This window comes from Tiliqua scincoides, chromosome 3 (genome assembly GCF_035046505.1).
Source record: "Tiliqua scincoides isolate rTilSci1 chromosome 3, rTilSci1.hap2, whole genome shotgun sequence".
In the NCBI taxonomy this organism is placed as follows: domain Eukaryota; kingdom Metazoa; phylum Chordata; class Lepidosauria; order Squamata; family Scincidae; genus Tiliqua; species Tiliqua scincoides.
The window spans coordinates 158714896-158734744 of NC_089823.1; the positions used below are offsets into that span (position 1 = coordinate 158714896).

Sequence of the window (19849 nt, forward strand, 5' to 3'; positions counted from 1 at the left end):
GAAGAAAGCCCATAGGCTGTAGCATACCCTTTTGGCACAGCTGCATCGGAATTGGTGATGGAGGCTAGGATTGGGCCGTCAGGTATCATTTAGTACTTGAAGGATGATAACTCCTGCTTTGAATTGTGCCTGAAAATGAACTGTCAGCCAGTGCAGCTGGCACTGGGTTGATACACACCCAGGAATTGGCTGGATCTTCTGTTGGACTGGGGGCATGATTTTCATATAGTTGTATGGATTTTGTATCATATGACAACATTTAGCTGGAGTTAACAACAACAAATGATGATAAATTTCTGTGTTTATAGTATATTGAAACTAGTTCCTTACTTTCTTCAGCAAAGGAGTCTATAATTGAACTTTATTATGTTCTGGTATACAATATATGTTTATGAAGTCAGATTAATTTTTATTATCATGACAAGAATGCTTCCTTATTTTTATCTTTCCCTGCAGGATACATTGCTAATGCAGCTGCAACTGTAGCAGCCACTCAGCTCAAGCAAGCTGTGACTATAGGACAAGACCTGGCAACCTACGCAACCTACGAAGCTTATCCAGCATTTGCTGTAGCGGCTCGTAGTGATGGATATGGAGCATTTTAAAAATCAGCTTTATTTCAAACCATGTTTTTCCTTTTATCAAGCTGTGGCAGGAGGCAGGAACTACTTCAGGCTAATTATTAGTTGGACACAATGATTTTGCATTAATGATTAGGCAAATTCTGATATAGCAACAATTCCTTGCTTTTAGATTAGCAGTTTAGTAATGGTAAACATTGATAGAGGGTTTTTTAGTCTTTTTTTTAGCCTTAAAGGCTGTTTTTTTTTTCTTGCCTTTAAGTCAGTTTTTTGATACTGGAGAAACAACAGCAGTAGTGTGGAAGGGAAAACAGTCTTCTCGTGGTGGGGTACTTGATATCTGTTTACAAAGTGATTTTTAGAGTATTTTTAATAATGTAAAGACTTTTGAACTTATGAAGCTGTTATACGTATTTCTTGGATTTCCTAGCTATATAGCGTTCATGTGGATATAAATTCTGCATGCCTAGTATGACAGCCATAGCAAGAATTGCAGGTTTCATAGATGTAAGTAACTGCATTAGCCATGTTCACCAGCTAGAATTGATGACAGCATTAAATGCATTTCATCCCATTGTAATAAATGGGATTATGTGCACTTAATTTACTCTGTGTTGTCTTGGCCTTTGTGTACTATGAAACTAAAAGAGAAAGGTTTTCAAAGACACTTGTAGCAGCAACTGTTACCCTGCACATGCCTGATCTTGTCTGATCTCGGAAGCTAAGCAGGGTCAGGCCTGGTTAGTACTTGGATGGGACACCGCCTAGGAATACCGGGTGCTGTAGGCTTATACCATAGTCTTTCGAGACTGAAGGTTGCCAACCATTGTGGCAAATGGTGCCTTTACAAAAGTGCTGGCTTCTGAAGAGTTCTGAGAATCTCAAATTCAAAAGAACGTTCAAAGAAAAGAGTATTTTTGACCCTCCAGTTGGCTGGAGAAAAATAGCTTTAAATATGAGAACAGTATTTCAAAAAGAACTACATTGGTCCCTGTGCTTATTTTCAGAACATTTTGGTTGATCTAATTATTTTTCAGGGAATAATTTTGGGGGGAATTGTTAATTGCAAACATTCAAGATCTTATAGATCTTTGCTCAGAGGTAAGTTCCATTAAATTTGTTATGCTTACTCCCAAAGAACTATGCAGGCTTCGATCTTTATTACAAGGTTGTGTGTGTGTTTACATTTTCCACATTTATAAATCAAATGAAAATGCTACATAGACTGCAATGTATATGTAATAGAAAAAAGGATCCCTTCTGCTTTCTGTCATTCATGAGCACTGTTTCCAGTATTTCCAGTTTAAAAGTAGATTTTAGCACCTTCACAAATAATCTGGTTGATGTATCAGCTTCAAGGAGGACAAAGTGTTTTATTCAAATCCGCTGCAATACAGCTCAAAGAAAATCAAAGCATGTTTGATGATAGTGAAATGTTAAATTCAATCTTGATATTACCAAGTAGCAACTTTACTATGGCTGAGTCATACATTCAGTACTAATACTTGTGACTACCACCATATCCTATTCCCCTTCCTGGGCCTGATTTCCCACCACGAGGCTGCTTAGGCTTGTGCCCATGATTTTGCTTGTGCAAGCCCAACAGAGGCTGCTGAGGCTTACCCTGGGGGAAAGGGATGAATGTCCTCTTCCATTGGGGAGACCTTCAGCAGCCTCTTTTCCCATCCTGGATACAGCAGACGCTGCACCAGCATCACTGCATCACCATGCAGGACTTTAGTTAGGATTAAGCTCCCTGAACATCCAAAATGATCCTGGCCATCATCTGCATTCTGTTCTTGCAAATCTTGTTGATTGATTGGAAAGTTTCATTTTTTTCACTAAGTATGTAGAACAGTAATGGGGACGAGCAGCACCTGTTGTCAGCATATTTGGGACCATATCAGGTTATAAGTATCTTTTATGATCTCCAAATGCCAAAAATATACCAATTAATGAGATGACCTACAGTGCCTTTTAGATTGTTAGTTGTTTTGTGAAAAGTGTGAATAAACAGTTTCCAGCACAGTATCATTCAACTGGCAGCAGCTGTCCTGGGTTTCAGGTGGAAGTCCTGCTAGCTGAGATCTTTTCCAATATCAAAGATGTTAGTGCTTGAGCTTTACTGTTGGCTTACAATATCAAATGGGCTGCTTCTTTTTTCCACATGGTGACCAGTTTACATGCAGTGGCTCTAGGGCTGGCCCAAGACCTCCCAGTGCCTGAGCCACCTCAACCCCCCTCCCACAAATGCCACCCTTGTGCTCAATGGATATGGTTGGAGTTCACAGGCAAATGAGCAGGTGTGCCCCATCATCCTTTCCTTTTTTCTTAGTAGGAGTGCTGTCTGCAGCCTTCTCTGCTGCATGCTACTTCTGTTTGATATGAAAGGAAATGATGCAGTCTAGATTCCCAGCCTGCACCTTCCATAAGTAGTGCAGAGCAGGGAGCCTACACACTACACTCATGGTAAGTAAACTAAATTGAAGGGGAGGCAAACTCACAATCATCTGTCCCTGCCTATTCAATTCTTCATTAGTACCAAGTAAGCAGGAAGAGTCGAGCTGGAGTATGGCAGGCTATAATCCTATACACACTTGCCTGGGAGTGAGCCCCAAGGAATACGTGGAACTTACTTCTAAGTAGACATGCATAGGATTGTGCCAGCAGTCTTTTTTTTTCTCCTTCTTCCATCAGTGCTGGGGGAAGTAGATGGAAAAAAGCTCCTTACCTCCTCACTGCACTCTGCCCTCTCATCCTTTAAACTTCTTTAAGCATCTAGCATAGTGTTCCTTTCTCCCACAGTGTTTAAAAGGATACAGTTCCTTCAAATTTTAAACCCTATATGAGGACAGAGCTTGGGGAGGGAAGGAGATAATTTAGCAAGCAAGAGTGGGAGCATCTGTGGTAGACTGTAGGTGGCAGCAAACTCAGAGGCTGGATGTGGCAATGGACTCAGTAAAAGCAAATTCTGCTTGCCATGATGAAAGCTGCATCATGTTGCCTCATGGCTGGGCTAACCGCACAGATTGGGAGTTGTTCTTCTCCAAGATAGCACAGAATTTTCTCTGTCTGTGTCTATGGGTGTACTGTTTACACTGGTGTGGAGAATAGCCCAGACTGTGAGCTACTGCCATTGTTAATGTGGAGAAAGATGCCCCATGATTTCAAGCAGGTTTCCACATGTGCATTGAACCTCAATCACTTTTGTTAATGATAGTCTTTCAGATTGTTCCAGATCACTTTATTCACACATCTAAGGGAAGATGCTGCCATTTCATAGAGATTGTTTCATATTGTGTGTGTGTGTTTGTGTGTGTTATATACTTGCTGCCCCAGCTATTTATAGACTGTAAGATAAAGCAGGTCTCAAAGACACAGAAACAGTATTAATAAGTGTGTGCATAAAAGCACTTATATTGTTTGTATTTTTAATACAATATTTGTATAGGATTTCAGCATTGTTTAACTCGTTCTATTTGGAATAACTGTTTGTTTTCAAAAAAACAATTTAGCTGGCGTCTCTCAAATTGCAGATTATGAATTGGGAATAATTATGTCAGGCTAAATTACATGAAGCTCTTCTGTAAATCAAAAGATAATTTTAAAAATGATTAAACTTCCTAAAATAATGCAGGAGTGTCAGTTTCTTTCAGAGCTTTTGTCCTGTGTGATTAAAAAAGAAAACCACTAACATTTCCACCACACTAATTACATCTGCCTCGACTTCCATGGTAACCAGTTGCTACTGTTCTTCTACATATGAACTGATTTCTCTTTAATGACACTTGAAGCCATGCTATTCACAAGTGAAAATAAGAACGCTCCTGTGTATTTATGACTTGTTTATTCTCACACCAGGATCGCTGACAGTGCTCCTGCCCCTCCAATATCATACACTGTTAAACTCTCTTTTCTGTGTGCCATATACTGTATTGGTTTGTTTTGGAACAGCCTGTTTTGCACTGGCTTCTAGTCAAGAATGTTTGTATGCTAAACATGACAGTTTCCCTTTTTAAAATGTAAGAACATTTCATAGAATGTTTTATCTTGTGATATACCTTATAATAGCATAGGTATAGTGCAAACTTATTTGGCAGCATTTACTACCTGGATAGATAGTTAAAGAGGGATGGAAAAAAACTAGTGCACTGATCAACCAAGATGCATTAATTCATGCTATGGTAACATCCAGGTTGGACTACTGTAATACGATTTACATGAGGCTACCCTTAAAGATGGGTCACAAACTTCAGTGGGTACAAAATGCTATCGCCAGCCTCCTGAGTGGGGCTTGCTGTATGAGCATATAATTCCAATACTATACCAGTTGCATTGGTTACTAGTTGGTTTCTGAAATCAATCATAACACCATAACATCGTTGGAGAATTGCACTTCCTAGAAATTGGGAGTATTGTGTACTGCCTCTTTAAGACATAAGCCCTGAAGGTCTCAGGATGGGTCTCCATGTGATAAAATAACGTGCAGATCATCTCACTGACTACATCATCAGTCCAGATTCTGACCAGCGCTCTCCTGCATCTCACTCTTTTGCTTCTAGAGATGGTTTAGTTGGTAGTTCCAGTACTGAACCTTGGACCACAGCAACTGCTGTTTTATTTAAATACGGCACAACCTGGTGTATGTTGTCTAGTGCTATCTAAATGTCTGGTTTCTTCAAAAACCGTGGCATGATTTGAAAATGAATTAGGAAAACTTAAATTTAAAGACGCACACATATCACACAATGAAAGTGACCACAAAGGTCTACTGAAAATCTAAGTTATCAATTGCCACTTTTTTTTTAATGGGCACAGTACTGTGTTGTTGGACATTGGTACTTTTCCACTGCACACTAAGGTGTGCCACACACAGGCAAAGAAAACATGGAATTTGGATTCCACATCTCTGTTACTGTACATCAGGGATCTCTAAACTTTTTGGCCAGAGGGTCGCATCAAATGTCTGGCACAGTTTTGAGGGCTGAAAAAAAATTTAAATATAAAATTTATATAAATAAATTAGAGATGGAACTTAGATGTGTGAATAAATGAATGAATGAGCTCAACCTCAATGAATGAATATTCAACCTCTCTGGCCCTTAGAAAACCCTCCAGATGCAACCAGAGCATAGTTTCAGTCATGTTTGGCAAAGTGGGCCAGGGAACAAGAGGCTGACCGCAGGCTGGATAGAGGCTTGCCGTGCATTTGGTCCCCAGGCCGGGGTTTGGAGACCCCTGCTGTACGTGATGATTAAAATGAACTGTACAACCAAGTGGAAGATCATTCCATAAATTCATTATTACAAACAATGCAATATACACACATGTTACATACATCCAATTTAACATAATAGTTTACCTAAATCCATGGTTCTCAAACTGTACATCTGGGACCCACTAGTGGGTTGTGACCCAATTTTTGATTGTTCACAAAACTGACAGGGCAGATTAGGCTCTGTGCATAAAGGGTTAAACAAGCTGCTACTTGGTGGGCACTGCTGCCCACTCACCATTATAGCTACACCCCTTGGCATTTATAAATCAGGCAGCAGTCTCTAGGGCCTCTTTGAGAACCACTGATGTAAGTTTGGGAACCACTGACCTAAATCACATGTCATAAAATTTTCTCCCAACTGCTCTACAGTGCCCCCATTTGGATAGAGGCTGCGAACCAAGATCTGGATCAAGTGGGAGCCTCTTTCCTCAGACGAATTCTGGGGGTCCCCAATTTAATTAGACTATCTACTATTATGCTTGAACTAGGGATCCACCTCCCTTCTACCATCGCGTGGTCCCTCACTTTCAAGTTCTGGCTTCGCTTACACTTAAGTATTCATTCTGAGTCCCTCTTAAAAGATCTATTAAAGGACTCTTACCTTTCCAAGTGGTTCAAATTTATTGATTCTAAGCTTCTTTCATTAGACCTCTCTCCTGAATCCCTTGCAGATATTGACCTCCACAGGGCCCACTCAGTTATCAAATCTAAACTTTGGGAATCCGAATTCAATCAACTCACCTCAAATCTCAACCCTACCTGTTCTCCCCAGTTTTTTGGCCTTCTCCCTTCATTTGGTCGCCCCTGTAACTATTTCAATAAGCTGATTAACCCTACCAAGCGGAGAACGTTCATGCTCGCAAGATTCAACATCTTCCCCTCAGCTGTTCACCTTGGTAGATTTTCCAGTGTCCCGCGTGATCGCAGATTATGTCCTTTTTGTTCCCTAGAACCGGACACACTGGACCATATACTACTATGTTGCCCGGCTCACCATTCTCTTCGAGACATACATTTGAGACCCTTGCTGTCTTCCCTCTTGGGTACTTCTATTGATCCTTTACTTGTCCTCTTGAGTGACAATTCTGTGGCCATTACCAATGCAGTAGCAGAATTTCTTTCCGTAGTTGCCAAGTTAAAACCCCCATCCTGACCCTATTCCCTCCCTTGTTTCCCCCCCCCCCTTCTTAGCTTACCAGTTCCCTGTTGTGACTCTCTCTCTCTCGGCAACATATCCACTGTGCTGGGTACTGCTATTGCTATTTACTGTTTTAATGCCAATAAAGGTTATGGAAAATGAATCACATGTCAGTGCATCTTAAGTGTGCACAGAAACAACCTACTTATCTAAAAATCCAATCCAGTGATTACTTCCCAGTTGATTGTGCCTATTCCAACTAGCACCTGTATCAAGTTGCTTTGGATTCTGAGACAAAGTCCTGCACGGGACCCCCGTGGCATCCATCCTCTGCTAGTGTCTTGGGCACTAATGCTGTCACAGTACTGAGGGTTCACTGGTTGATCTAGCCATCTGTGTAGTGCCAAACCTGACCAACTTCTAACCACCTCTGATTTCAATATTTGAAAAATGCATTAAATGGTCTTTTATCTCCAACAATGAGCCAGGAATAGCAGGTGGGCTAAACAGAGCCTGCGTGTACAGTTGGTAACCTTTTGGAGCTGGATCCAGGAAAGCTGCATTCCAGTCCCAGCCCAGACATGAAGTTTAGTAGGTGGCCTACTGGCCACATCAGTTTTAATTCCTAGAAGTCTAACCAGGTTGTCGTAGGTTAACTTGATATCCAATACCCCAACTTTCTTGGAAGAAGGATGGGGTATAGCATGATTGACAGGCAACCAGCGGCCAGCTGTATTCATGGGAACAGTAGAAACCTCCAACCCAAATAGCTCTCATGTGCAATCTGAGCAAATATCTCTGACCTCAACAAAGCTGGAACATTAATTAGAAACACTGGAGGGGGGAAGAACCAGGCAATTTATTTTAATAATTAAACCCCTGAGTCTTTCAAAAGATTTGTACATCTGATTTTATTTTATAAGCTCCAATAGGTGCAATGCAACTTGGGCAGCAATCTTATACACACTTTCCTGAGAATAAGACCCATTGAATACAATGGGATGTCCTTCTGAGTAACCAAGCAGAGAATTGTGCTGCTGGAGTCTTTAGAAGAGGAACATCACCACAGCAATTTCTGCTGTCTGTACTATTGCAGTCCATCAAGGCAGAAAATGGTAAATGGCTCTATACAGGAAAGGTCTTTCCAAAGCTTGAGATAACAGTATTTGTTTGAAACCTAGCCAGTCCAGATTTTTGTGGAAGTTGATGGGAGGGAAGGGGCTTATGGCTATTTGTCTTTTGACCTTCCACAATCAACTTCACAAGCCCTTAATTCTCATGCTTCAAAAGGGCTTTCATTTCTCCAGTCAAGACAAAGAGGCTCTATCTAATTTAAAGAAACTTCTTTCCAATCTGTCTTTGGGGTTGGGTGATTAGTTAACAACTGGTACTTTTCAATCAAAGTATACTAAAAATGCATTCAATTCCCCCCCCCCATTTTACACTCCTCTCTCTCTCTCTCTCTCTCTCTCTCTCTCTCTCTCTCTCTCTCACACACACACACACACACACACACACACACACACACACACACACACACACAGTGCCACATGGCACAAATTCAACAATCGGCTTTTCAGTTTTAATATGAAATTATACATTAACATTTGAAATTCAAGCACATTAGACTTGTTGGCATCTTTGCTTGTTTTGCGGGCACCAAAGAAGTAATTTTGTTTACTTCCACTTACTAAAAATGCCAATGAGTCATATCCCAAATACTTCCACGTGACATGCCAGCTATCAGTGTCAAATATGAAATACCACAGCATATCAGCTATCAAATACCCCAATATATCAAACACTGCAATCTAAAATCATATAAAAAGGGAGAAAGCAAGGAAATAAAAGGAGTAATTACCAGTTTCACTTCAAAATTGAAATTCAAGCAATTTAGACATGTTCACTTTTTTTGTTTGTTTTTGGCAACCATCAGCATCAAACTGCCTGCTATCAAACACTAAATATCATTCTATGAAAAGCCTTGAAGAATAAAAAGGACTTCATCTGTCACCTAAAGCATGAGATGGTACCAGTAATCTGCCTGGGAGCAGTGCCACTGCTGTAAAGGCAATTCCCTAACTTCGCAACTAAAGAAACCAATAAAGTAACTATCAGTGCAATCCTATGTAAGTTTACTCAGAAATGTCCTATTGTGTTTAATGGGATTTACTCCTGGAAAAGTAGGTATAGGATTGCACCCTATAGGTACCATTTGAACATGACTCTTTTAAAATGGTGCCGCAATTGCATCACTGCAGATCAGAGGAGAGGATGTCCTGAGGAATATATTAAATGTTCATTTTTTTCCATGAACATTACCGCTTTCAGAGCACAATCCCATGCATGTCTACTCAGAAGTAAGTCCTATTGAGTTCAATGGGATTTACTCCTAGGTTAAGTGTATATAGGATTGTAGCCTCACATGCATGATTCCTTGCAGCTGCATAAATCTAGCTCTTTTCCAGATAGCAGCATATCAGGGCATGTTATTCTGAAGAAACTGCAGGAGGTATTCCTCAAGCACTGTTGCTGGTAAAGTTGGCAGTTAACACAAATAAACTGAGTGGAGATTGTGCATAAGAGCAGAACTGTGCTTGATACACCGTCTCTTGCATCAATCTGCCACTGTACTGATGGGGTCACTGCACAACCTTGGTGGACTGTGCCAGTGTTCTCTAAACATGGAGGGCAAGAGAACCATATGAATGCACCTTGTATATAGAGACAAGTAATTGGTCCACTGAGGACTGTATTGTCTGGTCTGAATGGCAGCAACTGGCCAGGGTCTGATACACTGAGATCTTTTTACCTTACCCTTTTGACAGTAGGTGCAAGGAAATGAACCTGGGGCTTTCTGCATATAAAATAGGTGCTTATGGCTAATTATGTGCTCCACCCTAATTAGGCCTTAAAAAATCAGATTTTTTAGTGGACTGTAATTTGGAATTTGCAAGGGATCATCAAAATCATCACATTTTAAGAAATAACACTGAATTTTAATTGAAGCCATTGGTTTAACAAACACACAGTAATCTAATCAGATTATGAGCCCAGATTTCAAAGAGGTCAAAGATTATATTAGGATATATGTTGTTGATGTTGCATAAAGACTAATGTCAGCAGTCATTTCTTTCCCAGAACAATTAGGAAATAAACTAAACAAAAAATAATAATTTGATCAGTTAAAACTGGCCATACTGGAATCCTAATACTAAAAAAAGAAACATGAATCAGTCCAACACATCTATCACTGACTAATGATATAAACAAGCATAAGTACTTGGCTGGGGTGCTAAATACAGTACACATAGCAGGCAATGAATTGTATTTGTTATAAAAGATATAAAATTAAGGCCGCCATCTTAATCAATTTTCCAGAACTGACATAAGAACAATGCAACTCTGAGGTAAGGGAACAAACATTCCTTTACTTTGAGGAGGCCTACATGACTTCCCCCCCCCCAATTGCAGGATGTAGCACATGCCCCACTGGCACAACTATGCCAGTGCTGGAAAGTTGGTTAGGATTGAGCTCTATAAAAGATATGTAGGGATCTGGATTCATTTTGGAGTTAAACCCTTTTCAGAAGCAACTTTTATGGACTTTCATAACACACATTTACACTAGTAGAGTATATAGGCTCCAATGGCAAGACCATTTACTGACATCTGAGAGCTGTTGCTCATTAAAAACTTGTGCCTACAATAGTTCAGCTTTCTGTGTCACTGCTGCACTGTTATTTTACATTTGCTATCAAGTGAAAAAAAATAATGTAAATGCTATTTAAGCATTAAGCATGCTATAAAGGCCCAATGCTATTTGCTGGCTTCATTGATAGCACAAAGATGCCAACATGACATCAGTCATATCCTAAACCTGTTCAAGAAATGCCACACCTGCATAGTTCTCCAAATAATGTTGGTGCAGTTCTTCCCAGGAATGCCCCCAGCCTCCATGGAAACTCTGACATAGACCATCACTCATGGAGCAGTGTTCTGACCTCAGTGGTAATCAGAGTTACATCTGTGAGTCATTGGTGTGACATCTGTACATGATCAATGTTACATGATGTCCAAGGAACCAATGTCCTCATCCACCCAGCCCCAACACTGGTGGAGAAGTGCCACCAAGGTGAACTGAGCAGGGAGTAGGGCCAGGCACAGGGCCAAAGAGTGGCCAATACACAGGGTGCCACCCTTACTCCAAGGACAGTGTGTTTAGGGTTGCAACCTTAGTTATGGCTTCTCATGTTAACATGTGTGTGCTTTTATACATGGAGGGACCAATCCTATCCAGCATCCACAATAGAGCCCTGAGGTAAAGAAATATCCCCTGACCTTGAGGAGGCCGCCATGACTACCTCCCACCCCCCACTCCCCACGCAGGATGCAGTGCACGCACTGTTGGCCCAGCTACGTCACTGCTGGAAAGTTGGATAGAATTGGGCTCAGACGCACCAAAATCCTGACAGAGAGGACATCACCCATATTTTCAACTCTTGGCAAGGCTTGCAATGTGAAAAATGAACCTTATGGATTTTACCATTTCTATGTAACAGGCCCTTTATAAGAAACAGCAGTCTCTTTCTGGATATAGGACCCTTCCCCCCCCCCCCGATTCCCTTATGTGGTTCCTCATTGCCTTCTGGCCTCATATCTCAGGCGGCCAGATATGTACTCTTAACATAGAAAGAAGGAAATGAATCACAAGATGATGAAAACAAACTCCTACTAAAACAAGCGGAATTCAGTGTTTATCTCATGCCTCCACAAGTCGCTTCTGTGTTACTGCCGTTGGTCTTGTCTAGGTGAGGAAAGTATGAAGAATTCTTTAACATACCCAGGTATTTATAGCTACTCCTCCTTGCACTAATTCTAAACTCTGCAGTGAACGAAGGCATGTTTTGTTATCTCCTGGGGGAGGAACAGGTTCTCGCTGCCTCTTTAATGAGACACCTACATTTATTATGGAAGTGCTATAGTCTGCAGACTGGAGACATTTCAACTGTCTCCGCTAAGTTCCTGTAAGACCTCAAAGTCAGACAGCAGTCTAATTGCAAAAAATTAAACATAACCTTAAAAAGTAAAAAGAAGAGGAAAAGAAGTGGAACTCAACCTTGATTTTTGAAAACACGTGCATTACAGTCTTAAATGTACTGGATTCTCTTAAGTAAGGCTGCGGTTCCTAGGATGCCACACAAAATACCACACTGAATATTTTAAAATATTCAAATTTGGTGGAAAATGAGACAGCCACAGCTTCTCCCACCTGTTCTCCCCATCACCACCACCACCACTTGCACTGGCCCAGTCCATCCTCTTCCACACCCACTGTGATGAGGGCTCTGGGTCTGGAGTAAGGATGAGTGGCCACTTTATCCTAGTCCAACTAGAGAAAAACGGCAATTGCCGCTGAGGAAATTTAAAACCGGAATGCGTATGTCTGGGTTGCCATTTGGCAAACCTAAACTGAGCCCTAATACGTACTTGCACAACTCCAGTTTAGTGGGACTTGCACCAGAGAATGTAGTGATGGATTGCGCTCATTGCAATTTCCACTTCAAGATGCATTACTTCCCTTTGCAAATCATGTGTTTTGTCAGTTCTTTCACTCAGCCACATTTAACCCTGTTACTTTTCTGCTCCAAAATATTGAACTTTGCTCCTCTCTTACACTGTAATTCACATGCCATTGAAACCACCTGGCAATGCTTCCATGTGCTTTATTGTGGTGCTTGCACACGGGCCCAGAGACTGAGCTGTGGCTCAGGTTTAGTTCTCATCTTTGTCGTGCACCCACTTAGCAGCTTTAGACAGCCATTCCTCTCAGCCTCAGGCATCCTATCTGCAAAACAGACCTAATAATCCTCATTGACCTTACAACTTGTTTTCAGGGTTACAAGACAGTGCAGATCAAGAGCTCTGAACACTTGGGCATGCTATACAGATGCAAAATATAATAATATATGTTAGTTACATATAATTATATATTAATATATTGTATATCATATCATCATTATTATTACGAAGCTTCAGGCAGGGCCAGCCTATTAAAGAGGAAGGGTAAAGTGGCCACCTTCAGTAGATGGTTCCGCACCCATCTGTCACCCAGGGCCTCCAAGATGAATTTTATCAGGGGATACAAAGTTACTTTTGGGTCCTTTCCCAAAAGGGGAAGGGATGGGGCACAACAGGGCAGGAGGAGAGTAGTGATGGGGGCAGGGAGGGGGCAAAACAGGGCAGGGGGAGGATAGCAACAGCTGGAAAAGTCTCCAGAGCCCAGGTCTACAGGGCTTCCAATGTGGAGCCAACATCTACCTGCCCGGTAGATCTGGCCTCCCAGGCAGCCCAGCCTCCATCTTTCACTCTCCATGAGGCTAGCTGAAATCCCAGGAAATTTCTAGCTCCCTTCCTTTGGCAACTGGGCCCACATTTTGACCCCAGGCTCAGTTATGTACCCCCTGCACCCCCCCCAGGCCCTGCTGCCAGCCCTCTGTGCTCATCTGCAACAGTGGGGGAGGCTGCACTTTGTAGCATAGCCTAAGGGCTGTCAGTAGTTTCAACAGTTCGAAGGGTCCACAGAAGCTGGACTAGGAAAAGTGAGAAAGCTAGTAAGAAAAAAATGGGGCACAACTAGACAACTTCATGCTTGCCTCACTTAGAAACCCAGCAGGTGAACATAAATGCACTAATACCCACTTAGAAGGTTCCAAAGCATTGGAACTTTGTTTTCCCTCTAACACCTTGAGCTGTTAACAGTCATTGGGGGAAATGGTTTTAGCTGGTGCCTAGAAAACCAGAGAGCAAACTAGTCAGCAAACCACTAGCCAGACACACTGTCCACACCCAAAATGTGTTTGCATACCAGATGTAAATACATTAAAGAGAGCCCTATAATATCATTTTTGAGATGAGGCAAACCTCTATGTGATATTCTAAATGTGGCCATGCCATAGATTTACATAAAAGCATTCTGATATCAGTAGTTTTATTCTCCATCCCTTCCCTAGGCATTCAGAGGATGGGATTTGCCTTTTTCACAGCTGCCACACCCTGAGATGATGTTTTCACTAAGGTAGCCACTGCAACCCCAAGACCTCTTTTCTGGCTCGTTCCTGTCATTTCAGACAACTATGCACAGACTGCGCTGCCTGCTGGCATCTCATGTGCCAACCAAAAAGAAAGTCAAACATCACAAACTCTAAATATTATCTTTCGGTTATTTCCATTTGCCAGTTATTTTCAGGCAGTTTCACGGTTCAAGAGCAAGGAATGGTTCAGAAATTGTGTTAAACATATTTCTTCACTAGTCCTCCCCAGATACTTCCCCCCCCCCACATTTTACTTCACGTGACTCAGAATCCTTTCATCCTTTGGAGAGCCCAGTTCTCCCAGACAGCAGGTGAAGTAGTGACTCTTCGTGGACTGTATTAATTCAGATTGTGAGGAAATAGAGGGAAGGTGTGTCTTAATAACTATTCTTCAAGAGGGTCTCTCTCTCTCTCTCTCTCTCTCTCACACACACACACACACACACACACACACACACAGACCTCAGATGGGGCACTAGTTTTCTTCTGTGGAACACTTTAGTAGTGTACTTTAGGAAAGGCTTTAATTTTATGTGGAACACCAGTGACATCTGGTGGCTCACTGAACTAATTGCATCTTTGCTGATGCTAGCTACAGCTCTGAACTGAGAAACTTTCACACTAGTTTTTAGTAGGTTTTACGTGGATACTGTTGGTTCCCAAGAATCCATGCAACATTCTTCCCCCAACCAGTTGCATTCCTGTTCCCTACCCATCTGTCTTAAGTGCTAGATTTTAGCTATTTTTTTCTGAGTGGTAAAATTGTGGTGTCACACTGTCACCCTTTCAGGTACAATTTGACTAGTGCTGTTGTCTCACTTGATCTGGAGTTGCTATGTGAAGTAGACCCTGCTTTTTCTCCATCTTCTGCCTCTCTTTTGCCACTACCTCTATCACTACTGCTCTGGATGCAATGCAGAAGAATAAGCCTTGTTGATTCACTGCCACCTTCTCAGTACAGTATAATTAAGTGCATTAGTGCATTAGTGTGCATAATGTCACTTGGAAGAAAAGCAAAGAAAATGCTGGTCTTGTACAACAGCAGGCTTATCCTGGCTTACTTCAAAATGCCAAACAAAATGCTTTTTTAAAAAAAATTATCAATGTATTGGGACCAGATAATGCACAATTGCCATGTGGCAGGACTAGTGTAAATATGGTTCTAGTATAACATTAATGGTGAAATGTGGAATTTGATGAATTTCAAAAATGCCTAAGGGCCAAATCCTATCCAACTTTTCAGCCCTGGGGTAAACATGCCAATGGGTTGTGCACTGCATCCTGTGGTGGGAGGGCAGTTATGGAGGCCTTCACAAGGTAAGGAAAAATTTCTTCCCTTGACTCAGGGCTGCACTGCAGCTGCACTGGCACTGGAAAGTTGGATAGGATTGGGCCCTAAGTTGGCTGTTGATTTCTGGGAATCAATGAACAGTGATCTCTAAATGTTATCAATGCTCTGTAAAAGTTTAAGCAATTTTTCCAGCACTCATTTCAAAAATATAGATTCACATCTGCTGCCTTTGATGCTTTTTGCAAAATTGAACCATCGAAGAAGGTGTATTGATTTACACTAACCTGGTTCCAATTCACATGTTATTTGAAGTACTGTGGTTGCCTTTTCCTCTGTTGCTGGATCCCATTTTGCTGTGGCACTGTTTGAATGACAAATCTGTGTCCTCAGTGTTAATGACCAAGAGACTTTATTCCCTACTGGAAGTTGGTTGCTTGGCTCATTTACTTCAGCCATTTGGATTGTTTTGCTCATCTATTCCTGGCATTCGTCTTGGAACACTCTGTCCACAGTCATAATTTAGACAACATGTATTCATTGATGTAGGGCACATGTATTCATTGATGTAATATTCAAAAATCACACACACACACAAGCATCCCCACTCCCTTACTGAAGATAACAGATTTAGAGCAGGGGTGCTCTATAGGTGGATCGCGATCTACCGGTAGATCGCGAGGCAAAATGAGTAGATCACAGAGTGCCGACCCCCCCCTTCAGGTGCCTCTGGGAGGAAATGCCAGGAGTAAGGCCCATTGTACTCAATGGAGCTTACTCCCAGGTAAGTGTGGCTAGGATTGCAGCCTCACAGCCTAATCCTAGGCATGTCTACTCAGGAGTAAGTCCTGTTATACTCAGTGGGGCTCAAGGTACACCAACATACATTGTACACATAAATGTTATATGTTATGATGGCGCGAACATTGTAAAAAAAAACTCTGGTAGATCTCCGGGCCTTGCTGGGTTTCAAAGTAGCTCTCGAGCCAAAAAAGTGTGAGCACCCCTGATTTAGAGACTGAGGGCCCAATCCTATCCAATTTTTCAGCACCGGCGCACATGTTCCCATACCTTGAGGAGGCCTCTGTGACTGCCTCCCCAACACAGGAAGCAGTGCATACCCCATTGGCACAGCAGCAGCGGCACAGGAAAATTGGATAGGATTGGGCCCTGAGATGTTACCAGGAGTGCTTTTAAGACATACGTGCACATGGGGAAAATCTATTTCTACAAGTTTTGTTTGTTCTACTACATACACATGAACTCGCACATGCACACACCAAATTTTACCTATGTATCTCTTGCTTTGAGATAAATATAATAAATCTTTTTCTAGCACATATTGTTAGCAAACAATGCTTTGGCTACCCTCTGAACCTGGGAAAAGCAGCAGAGTCAGGCTGCACCAGCCTCTGGATGTAAAATGGGGAGGGTCATTGCTCTGATGAACCAAAGTTGTGGTAAGCCTTGTGACCATGCAGTGTGTAAGTATCATGGCAGTATTCTTCAAGCCTCAATTATTGCTTTCCATGGGTTGGAGAGTCCAAGTTTTAAATTATAAACTACACTGAAGGTTGAATCAGAAAGGCAGTGTATGCATGTTATGCATTAATACATACATATTTGGCTGAATCCTAAGAATCCTGATACATTTAGTAATAGGTAGCATTTATGTTTCCATCTCCTAGACCCCAACTGCATTCCTTATGGCTTTCACCCTAATCTTGAACAGTATTGCTTTGTGCTCATGCCTCACTTTACCAAGCAGTTCCATAAGTATAGTATTACCTTGGTTCCTGCTTCATTTGGAGCAGAGATCACCAAGAGGTCTTCAGTAGCTTTTTAACAGCTGCTTTATTTACAGATATACAGGTTTGACCATTGGATGGAGTCAGGTAGCACATTCCTGCAAACAACATCAGCTACATGTGCCTTCTGAGCATGTGTGCAGTTGCTGGCTGCCAGTTCCTTCTGTTCATTTCTATTGCAGTCTCTTTCAGATCAAATTTCATAGCCTCTCTCACTTCCAGAATCTAAAGCATATGCTATTTTTATCTTTCTCAGATATAATACAAAGGGCAAAATGAGTGACCTGACCTCAGCCTCTCCTCTCAGGCCAATGTACAGGCCTCAGAGGCCCCAGTGGAGACTTCCATTCAGGACCATTGGGGAGTTCTTAAGAATCTTTAACTAGCCTCCTGACTTCTTAGCTTAACAAAATTCTGGTCCCCATCCTACCCCTGAATTCCAGCCTACTGGATTCTTAGTTTGACACAAAGAGCTGGCCCATCTGACTTCTATCATGAACAAGCAGATGATCTAATGTTCAAATTATAATTTCTTGTTTTGCCAAATTATGACCTTATGTCCATTATAGGCTAATTAGCTTCCCTTCTTTCCTCCCAAAAATGGCCCTAGTTCTGTACTGCAACACAGCTGCACCCCTCCACCAAGGTAGTTCAGCTGCTCAAACTGCAGAGGTCCTCCTTCCTCCTCTCACCCACCTGCAGCTTCTCCAAGCACCACAACAACACCTTGGTTTTCAGCAGTTTTTTACTATCATTGTTAAAAGATTATACATAGTAGCTTGTTAAAAGTACAGACCTGTAACATTTCCCCAAAGGCAATCACATAATATGGTAGCTTCAAGTCTAATATACTAAAAATAAAATACTGAAATGAATGGGGAGCCACCTGAAATTGGCTTGCAACCCACCTAGTGGGTCCCGACGCACAGTTTGAGAAACACTGCCTTAGATAACAAAGAGTGCTAGAGAACTTACACACAGTTCTGTTGAGGCAACCAAGACCTGAAAAGAGAGAGAGAGAATCATGAAACCAAAGCCCACAAAGAGGTATACGGTTATGTTTAAGTAGGAAGAAAAACAAGTCAGCAAGTACTTCCCAAAGTACATACAGCAACAGTTTGAAAATAGAAATAATATGATGATGCATACAAGAGGGGACTGTTCAATACTCTCAGAGCATCACTGTTTAAGGGAAAACCCAGACTTTCCACAGTCCACTGGTGGTGTTTTGTTTTGCTTTGTTTTTAATAAAAGATAACCTTATTAAATTAAAAATTCTCTGCAGACTCTTTTTGAAATGTAGGAAGACTCAGTGGAATTGCTCACCTCCTGTCTCATGAGGCACCATTATACATTACTTGCTAATTTCCTGAAGTGTTGGCATATTTCTCTGCTGTATGGAAAATATGATCAGCTTTGAATTGAAATGCATAACACCAGCCAGATACGAAATGTCACAACATCACTGTTTTAATGCATAGATTATTTTTTTAAAAGTGGAGAAAAGGCTCTGTCGTTGTTCAGAAAAAATGCCTGTGTTAGAAATGCACTTCTTCCCGCCATATTCATCTGTTCTTGTACCTCTTTGGATTCCACTTAGCCATCTCCTCATTTTCTTCTCCCAGCTTCTAATGGTTTTTCTTTTGTTGCCTGTATGCAATTAAAAACCTCTTTGGAAAGGGCCTGTTTTTTCATGTGTTCTGCATGTACTCAACAAAGAGTAATCACTGTACTTTAGAAGAACTATCTGTGATGTTCTTTGCAACATGAACTGAGAGGCTACTTGATGCATCATGTCCAACTCAAGTCTGCTGCCAGAACTAGTACTCCCAGGACAATTGCACCCCCTCTTCCCAATAACATTTAGGGTCACTATGTGAATTTTCCTGCCCCTGGCTTCTGACTCTGTCTGCAGTGCAATGGGTGGAAAAGAAGGAGGCCTGTCTTCTTAGTGTCCTTACTGGGGCAGCTTGCTTGACCCTGACTTGGTTTTCTCTTCAGAGTCAGGTGAGGACCTCTTTATTTCTTCAGGCCTTTTAGATGAATTTGTTCTTTTAATTCTCGGAAGCTTTCTTGGAATATTTTGAACCTGAAGGATGGGATAAAAACTTTCTACATAAATATAAAAAATGAGTAGGGGTTAGCCTCAGAAATCTTCTCTCTGATAAATACCTAACTTCTGATGGCAGGGGAACCCAATTACCTTAACCAATGAGATAGATAACAATATGAGAAGATGAACCTTTAGATTACATCTTGGGCAGGTTTGACAGGATTACTTTTACTCATTTTTTTTTAGTAGAATATCTACCAGATCAAGCAGGAATGACCTAACCAGATCCACTGCCCCTGACCTGTTATTGTTGCAGCACAACTTGCTCACGTCACAAAATTCCAGAACAAAACAACACAGTGGTCTTCCATGTTTTCAGTCATTTCACCTATGTGTCTTTGTGCTGAATTGTTGCTGAGAGGAATCGTCTTAGTTTTGTGTACTAAGTCATATGGTGACTTATGCAGAGCTTTGGGATCCACTGTCTTAGTGTGACTGTTTCCCCTCCTATGTTGAAGGCAGAACAAACTTTGATAGGCGGGCCGCAACTCCTTCTAACTCAGATCAAGGTGATTTAATCTTGCACATACACTTCCACAAGCACGTTCA

At 41.6% G+C, this 19849-nt stretch overlaps 1 protein-coding gene across 2 annotated transcripts in view; it reads left to right on the forward strand.

Moving 5' to 3' along the window:
- The window catches only part of A1CF (APOBEC1 complementation factor), a 39395-nt gene extending 38236 nt beyond the window's left edge, over nucleotides 1-1159 (forward strand). For both annotated transcript variants that reach the window (XM_066619366.1, XM_066619367.1), the window contains exon 11: nucleotides 457-1159. In XM_066619366.1, coding sequence (XP_066475463.1) covers nucleotides 457-605 — 149 coding nt within the window. In that variant the 3' untranslated portion in view covers nucleotides 606-1159. The remainder of the gene's footprint in view (nucleotides 1-456) is intronic.
- Nucleotides 1160-19849: the final 18690 nt, after the last annotated feature.